At 41.1% G+C, this 8655-nt stretch overlaps 1 protein-coding gene across 1 annotated transcript; it reads left to right on the forward strand.

Moving 5' to 3' along the window:
• Nucleotides 1-668: 668 nt before the first annotated feature.
• Nucleotides 669-8655, forward strand: LOC307033056 (uncharacterized protein; the record flags this gene model as incomplete). Its single annotated transcript, XM_079671328.1, has 7 exons — nucleotides 669-787; nucleotides 829-1816; nucleotides 3955-3983; nucleotides 4711-4839; nucleotides 5942-6008; nucleotides 6143-6250; nucleotides 6977-8655. 7 exons carry the CDS (start codon nucleotides 669-671, stop codon nucleotides 7583-7585), a joined length of 2049 nt encoding a protein of 682 aa, XP_079527454.1. The 3' UTR covers nucleotides 7586-8655.

The raw sequence follows: 8655 nt of genomic DNA on the forward strand, positions 1-8655 counted from the left end.
CATGACTATTTCCTGTCTTGCACCAAACAGTAACTTTTAATGATTGTATTTTAAATATGTCTTATTCTATTTTAAATAGTTTAAATGTATTTCCTCTTTAACCTAAAATGACCTTATGGTGTGTTTCTTTCGAAAAGTGTCTTAGTGTTTTGTGTAAAGATCTTAGAATTGCATTGTGGCTGAAATGTGTTTTATAAATAAACCTGCTTTGTCTCTAATCCCTGTGTCCTTGTGTCGCAGGTACGTAAACGTTGACGACACAGACAGAAACACGGATGAAAGCCACGGGCACCATTATCACCATCAACATGGTCGCTATCTTCATGACAATCCTCCTCATAACTCCCACCATCATCATCCAAACCGGCAGTTTCACCACAGCGAAGTGGATGAGATACTGTACAACAACGAAACACCTGTAACTCCCTCTAGGGCCTCCTCCTCTTCCCTCTCTTCTTCCTCTTCCTCCTCCTCTTTTTCCTCATGGTACACAGAGGAAAATGCATACGATCCATTCTCTCTTCGTCATACTGAGCAGCCACAGCACTCCCTGTCCTGCTCCAACATCTCAGAAGTGCGTAGAGGTTTCCGGGAGGACGACGGCAGTGAGCCCATTGTCTTTGCCACCATCAAACACAGAAATAACGGCAGTGTTTGTAGTGAGACACATGGGAGTGCACATAAGAGGGTCAAGCGTGGTTTTCCTTGTCTTGATCGGGGCCAAAGCAGAAGTGAAGAAGGCCTCCTGCAGGGTAATGAAAGTGATCTTGAAGGAGAACAATCCAGGGTACCACATAATAACTATGGACCTCTGCATAAGGCCGTTAGTTTGAACCGAAGCCTGGCTGTCAACGAGGAGGAATTTCTGCTCGGGGTCTCCAGGGGACCTAAGAGAGCTGTGTCCTCCAGTCAGCTACCAAGCAAAGGCATCCTCAAAAAGAAGGAGCCCCATACTGACATCCGCAAGGCCAAGTCGATGGAGGTGCTGTCACCAAGAGTTACTAAACAACCCATTGGGCAGAAAGGGAAAAGGAAAGTGGTGCAGACAAGGTCAACTTTTGTGCAGGAAAAGTTGCAATTCTCAGCTTTTCTAGATGAGATTACAAAACAGGTCATAAGCCCGTCGGCTCTCAATATCCTGGGTGTGAACAAGGATAAAGCTACCGTGAAGACGCCTGCCCCACCACCGCAATCACCTGGACCAGTCAAGCCACAGCTCCCACCCAAGAAGCACAGGGGGAGTTTAGGGGAGGTGAGGGAGCAGAAACAGCACAACAACAGGCCGGAGAAGGCCCCTCGCAGCAGCTCTCGGAAACATTCGGATTGCTCCAATCCTGAAAAACTGATCTCATATGGGGATAGGGACCACCATGGTAGCCCACTGCCTCATCCTTACCCCCGGTCTCCAAGCCAAAACTCTCACCACGAGAGCAGCCGTAAAGAGAGGAGGCCCTCGCCCACTGGGGGCTCTGTGTCAGGGGACAGATATGGTCGATGTGGGCCTCAGCTCACGGATGGCACCAGCACCAGCCCTGAATCCATCCAGCCCAAACATCGCCAGCATCGCAAACAACAGCCCACCACCTCCCACGGTCAGTCTACCCAACAGTACCCCCAGCACCAGCCTCATCCCGGCCTTGGGCACAGAGGGCTCGTCAGCCAGGGTGTGGGGCCAGCTCATGGATCTGAGTCTTCATCCTCAAAATCTGATTCTCCCAGGGGCAGAGACACGGCCTCCACTGCTACCAGCCACAGCTCAGAGCTGAGTGGACGACACCAGCCAGAGCAGCATGTGGGGCCACCACTTCCACGCAGGGTGAGTTTATTTCCGTCACATTTTTGCTATTTTGATAGGGTACAAAACTACAACGCAAGATAACTTTTTGACAGCGCACATACTTGGAATCAGTTTAGAAAGTCAAGAAACTTGAATGTTTTGGTTCATAACATCATGGTTCATTAAGTTGATATACATTTCTTGTGTTTGTAATTATAAACACGAAATTGAAAGATTGTGGGCCATTAAGGCTAGTGACATTTTGTTTTGTTTTCAGGCTTTATTTAAACAATTTAGATAGTTAAACATTTCTATATGCATAGACTATGTGTTTATTATATTTTTTATACAGTTTCATTCTATACGCCTATCTACTGACATTCACCACTTTTAAAGGGCAGGTTTGATGAATAAAAACCTGTTAAGTAACATTATAATTGGAAACATTGTTCACATGTACACATGTTTATATAGACAAGTTTGATTAAGACTCTGTATCTGCTTCCATTTGACAATTTTGAGGAGCACAGTGGAGATACATCATTATAAGTGACATTTGAGTCAGACTCCTTAAATAGAAAGATGAATAATTTAAGTTAACATTCGAAAGGTGTCTATGAACAAGCTTCTGAAAGCCTTTTACTGCAATGAGGCAGTAAACAGTAGACAGAACAGGATGAATGTAATGAATGCAGTGTTGCTCCTCTCTTGCACAGGCGGTAGCTGAGTCACAGGCTGTGTGGGACGTGTCAAACACTGCACACTGAAAGCTGAGTCATTCTTCAGCAATGCACCAGATACTAGTCCTGTGCTTTTAGGGAAAACTCCATTTGAAACTACCTGAGTTACCATTCATTTAAATATTGTAAATGTTTACCATGTTGGGCCTGAGCTACTATATGTTCTGTGGATCAACTGTTTACCCTTATTTTACCAGGATGCCACATTAAGAGCTAAAATCGCTTTTAGAAGAGAGACTTGGCAAATATCAAAACACCATACAGTAAAGTACAATATATAAATACCAATGATGTTGTCTTTCCACTGAGACAAATCTCCCTCACACTAGCTGCCAGCACAATATACAATATGAGAGTGAGTCTCACTTTGCTCTTATGTAAGAATCTGCTCAGGCTGTCAGTCTTTGGTACTGACAAACACACACACACACACGCACGCACGCACGCACGCACGCACGCACGCACGCACGCACGCACACACACACACACGCATGCGCACACACACGCATGCGCACACACACACACACACACACACACACACACACACACACACACACACACACACACACACACACACACACACACACATACACACAACATTAGATAACATTGCCTTTTTCCATGTGGTCCCTGTATAGGATTTGAGTTTGTCTTATCAGGTTATGGTTCACTGAATTCACACGTACATATAAATAACCACACACATAGAGAACGGCTAAGAGCTAATCGATTCCAACGAGAGTACATTCCCTGGCACAGTTCTGCGATAACTCAATAGTTTATTCTGTCACGTCCTCAGTAATGGACTGGTTTCCCATCCAGGGTGTGTCCTGCTGTTAAAAAACGGCCTGCATAGGCCAGACTCCAGCTCCTGTAATGTGTTTAGAAAATAAACAGTTGCTACTTATTGTTCTCTATACATCTATGTTTTTCTCACCTAAGACTAAACCTGGAAAATATTCCCAAACTGCCAGGGTTGCTTGATTTTCTCTTTAGAATTAGGGAATCACCTCATTTGTTATTTTTTGCCCAATTCCCTCTAAATAGCTTTCTTCTAAAGTTAATGCCTGAATATGAGTGCATGTTGTATTTGGAAAGTGAAATGTTTTTCATTGTTTTGGCTCTACTCCAGCAAACAGGTATTCAAATGAAACTATGAATATGAAGTTCTGGCTTTAAGCAAGGGTGCGTTGGGAGCGTTCACATTCATATTGGGTGAAACACTGAATAACTTATAGCCCATTTGACTCTTTAATCTACAATCAAGAGCCACAAGTTTTACAGTTTTGACAAAGCAAATGTAATTTTGATTTAAATTAGCCAAACAAGACTGTCTAAATACTTAGGCATTGCACTTCCTGTTTACACTGTATTTAAAGTAACTCCCCTGTACTGAGTATTATTTACTTTTTTGTCAACCTTTCATTATTTTTCCAGGACACACTGTGTGATGCCGGCCATCTCCAGTAAGTGTGTGTTATTATACTTCCTGTCTACTCACTGTATATTTGAGTGCAACTTTTTAAACATTTTCTATCAGTCTCATGTTGTTCTCTCTGTGTCGATCCTGTGATGGGTCAGTGGTTATTGATCACAATAATGAACATCCTCTCTCCCTTCACTCCTGTTTTAAAGGGAAAGAGGAGGGGCAGTTATAAAACACTACGTCGTTAGAAAAAGGAATATATGATAGATAAACTAAAGAGAGTTTAGACATTGTAATAACGCTCCAAATAAAAAAATACATTTAACATTTAAACTGTTTTGGTTCCAATAATAGCATTTATTACCCCCATATTTTAAAACAAAAATGTTAATGTCCATTGATGTTATTAGTCTATTCCACTCATATCATTTTGTAGTTTGTAAAGTCGACACAAATTTATTTCTTTGAGTTTTTGTAATTGTTAGGATTGATATTAATAATAATTTTACTTTAAAACATGCTAACGTGCTGAATAAAAAGTCTCTGTAGCTTTAAGCTAAATGGTGCTAGCTGGCATACAACCTCTGAAACAGGCATCATTGTAGATTGTTTGAGAGGCCACTCCCTTTTAAATGAGGTATACATAGAATTTTGCCTAAGACGTTTTTATAAATATGATATGATAGTTCAAAATGAAGTAATACTTTATGAACATGCATAATGAATAGACCAAATTACAAGAGTCATTTTCCTTCATTTGTGTTCAGGGCGCTGCAGGAGGAGAATTCCGATCTTCACCAGAACTTGGTGCAGACTGTGGTTTGCATTGAGAGCCTGGAGGCAGAGCTGCAGAGGACCAGAGACGAGCTTGGTCACGTAAAGGAGAAATATAAAAGGTTTGGGATCATGAACAGAACACAAATCAACGTGCATGATGGAATTTACATTGTTTATACCCTATGACTTCGATGCACAAATAAATACAACATCTCAATTCAATTCAAGAGGCTTTTTTTGGAATAGCATTTGTCATTTGTTGCCAGACCACAATTGCGATTAGGAACAAAGATGAAACAGTAGTTAAAACATAATGAAATACAATTTGATATTTAAGTCATCAACTTACAGTTACAATTTCAATGTGTCTTAAATTAAAGAATGCATAACAAACAAAAACTTTGAAGAGTTGATCTATTACATTTCACATGTACTGTGCTGCATTGCATGACAGTATAACTTCTATAAGGGAGTTAAATGGTGCAAACATTTCAACCAAAAATCAATAAATCCAACCTGTGGCTTTACATAACAGTTTTTATAGATTCATTGATCCATGGAACATACGTTCTCCCCTGTGCATATCAGCAAGTGTTGTGGTTCTGCAGTGACATCTTTTCCACAGCCCACAGAGACAGTGGGACTCTGGGCATATGTCATGTCCCTTCGCACTCACCAGTGAGAGTCTTGTTGCTACCCGAGCTCTGTCAAGCCTGTATCTCACCAAACTGCCACCACGGCACAACATGCACACACCACACATTCCTCAGTAGACCGGAGCAGCTGGAGTGAATGGTCCCCTCACACTGAGATCCAGTTTGGTGTCAGCTGCTGCTTGTTTGCAGAAGAACCTGTGGTGGCCACTTGGCCTGAAAAACAACTGCCTCTAGCTTCAAATAAGAGTCAAGTCAGTTTACATATGTTAAAAAACAACAAGTGCATGACTGACTTGCTCTACACAGTAAAACAGAACAGAGACTGGCAAATGTTGAAGGAGTCGGTCCACAATGTAGGCCGAGTCAGGGATGGAAAGCAAGTTAATGTAAAATGAGAAAGTGATATCCAAATGTAATCTGCGGCCACATTTTGCTACAGCTGAAGGTGTGACATACTAGTAAAAGACTTGAAATGACCTGGTGACAAAATGGTGAGTGTATTAATAATACTGAAAATAGGTATTTTTAATGGTTGTCTTTCTTTTTCTTTCTATTGGTCTTGCAGCCTTTTAGATACCCACACTGGGACCAAGCAGGCCAACAACCTGCTGGGGGAACACCTGCATATAGCGGTGAGAACACTTGCATGAAAATAAGATTGGGGGAAAACGATAAAAGCGTATCTGATCTTGTACCTATTTCACTGCACTGACAATGAAGAGATACTTTCGTGTAAACCTGACTCAATGCCCTGGTGTGTGTGCAGTCGGAGAGCCTGACCAGTGAGAGGAAGTACCTGCAGACCCGAGTCTCACAGCTGAGCTCAGAGTTAGAGGATGCCCTCAGGACCATCGCGGGCCTGGAGAACATAAATGTGAGCACAGTGCCGCCTACTGGACACATGTTAACCCCACAACTTTTTACTTCATGCATAAATTGGCATGATCAGCCCATGCAAAAAATAGTAATAATAAAAATAAGATAGTAAAGCCGGACTTTTACTTGTGACATATATTTTTTTAACACTTCAGTATTATATGATTTTATGAAAAATCTGAGAACTTCTATGCCTTCAAGGCACAGACCTAGGGGCCCATAGGGTCATGGGGTGCTGGAAATAGAGACTCTATTCTATTCTGGTCTGACCTGCAGAGAATTAACTGAAAATTGAAAGAGTTCAGTAAAAAGTTGGGATGTCCTGATCACAGTTTTGCTCATGATCCTCTTCATTGATGGAATAGAAATTCTAGACTGAAAATGTATGTACAAAGAGTACCTCAAAATGTTATTATATTAGTTAAGCGCGTACATTACATTACACATGGTTAACATGCATGTGTTGCTAAAAAACACAATCAGGGAAGGGGAAGTCTAGAGAGGGCCTTACATTCATAAACACTATTCTAATGTGTGCAAGAAAATCTACTCATGTAAGTAACACATCTGAATGTCTCCATTGGGGAAACACTCGTTTGAAAACCAATGAGGTAGAGATTAGGAAACCTTTATAGAAAACTCTCACATATTTACAAAGTGTTAGTGTTATACTTAGTTTTTTGCATTGACTCAGTTCTGACAGAGTTGTGTTTGTGTTTCTCAGGTGCCGTGCTTGATAAAGGATTTATTGGAGAAGCACTTTGGTTCAGCCGATGCCATACAGAAGCTCCTGGCCACTTCTGCTCCGATCAGCCAACCTGTCGCCTCCCTGCAGGCAGGGTGCCAATCACACACGCCTAAAGTGGAGGAAGCAGTCAATGATTGGTTGACGAAATCAGAGGCAGCTCCGAAGAGGGTCAGAGCCTTCATACCTTTTAAACAGGGGGGGGCAACAACAGGAACTGAAAGCAGTGTTTCTGCTCAGCACGAGTCCAGGCACAGCCCACCTTTCTCTGTAGCTGACATCAGCACTGCTATCTATAAAAAAATGGCTGCCAGTTATGCTGCCAGGCCACAGCCTCAATATCCCCATAGCCAACAGCAGCTTGCTTTGGGCACCAACCACACTGACACCCCTCCCAACCTCCAGCCGGCCCATGTGGGTGGGGACAGCTGGGCTGCGAAGGCAGGGGTAAAGGTAACGCGTTTGGAGCAGGACGTTGTGGATGTGACCGCCGTGTCAGCCCAGCAGATCCTGGATGAATTCCTGCAGCAGCTGCAGCCCCATAAGGAGGCGGGAGGAGGGGAACAAAGAGGCAAAGTGGCAGAATGAAAATGCCTTCCAACAACAGGGCAGGACCAATGTATATGATTGTGTTATTGCATTTAAATATGTAAGTCATTATTATTAGATGTCATTTATCAAGACCGCAAAATACCAGAAATCTGTTATTTTTGGGTTGTACATAATGTACGTTTTAGGTAGGCCTATACTTTGATGGGTTTTATAAACCAGAGGAATAATAAGGAAAGTCTTAGCACGATGCTGAAGCATAAGAGTTGCCAACATTTGAAGTACAACATTATTGGATGCAAAAAATAGTCTATATTAAGAAGAAAAAAACGTGTAGTTCACAGTGAAAAACAACTGACTACTTTAAATGCTAAAATGTAGTTAAAATATGTGAACGTGCAGTAGGCCTATAGACTAGATAAATACACTAATGAGAAACCTTTTCAAAGTATGCTTTATGAATATACTTCCATTTAATTTTTCTTTCGGAAAATGCATTTACTGTGTACTCCCCTATTCTCTTGTCCTCTAATTTCCCTTAATTGAACAAAGAAGATGCCAATCAAATGTTGTCTTCAGTGTCCCTGTTGAGTATCAAAAATGTACATAGTCTATAGTCATTCTTTAAAAAAGCCTGTTGTACCATTATAAAAAAGTGTGATTTGTATTTTAAGCAATAATTGTTCAACCAGGGAGATATAATGGATATTTGTTAAGAAATGACTTTTGTAGGCAGTGATAAGTAACGCATGTAGAGGTCAGATACAAAAATGCATGTGAGCTGATATGAAGATAATTGTATAACATTATTTACTGATTTATGTGACAATTTAAATTATTATAAAATGTCTAAATATTTTTTTGAATTTGAATATATGATACATAAATGTATAAGCCCTTAATTAGTGCATTCATATGGGTTAGATGTTTAAAACTGATCTAGTTTGCAGAACAAAAGTGAAAAAGTGCAGCAGCAACACGTTGTTGTTATGTTAATTTATAGAGGCCCTATCCCTCATCAGTGTAAATGTAACCCTATGTATTATACAGTTATAGATATAGTCTACACCACTGTATTATTTATATGTATCCTTATGGCTGTTCTACCA

This window comes from Notothenia rossii (assembly GCF_949606895.1).
Source record: "Notothenia rossii genome assembly, chromosome: 3".
NCBI classification, from domain to species: Eukaryota; Metazoa; Chordata; class Actinopteri; order Perciformes; family Nototheniidae; genus Notothenia; species Notothenia rossii.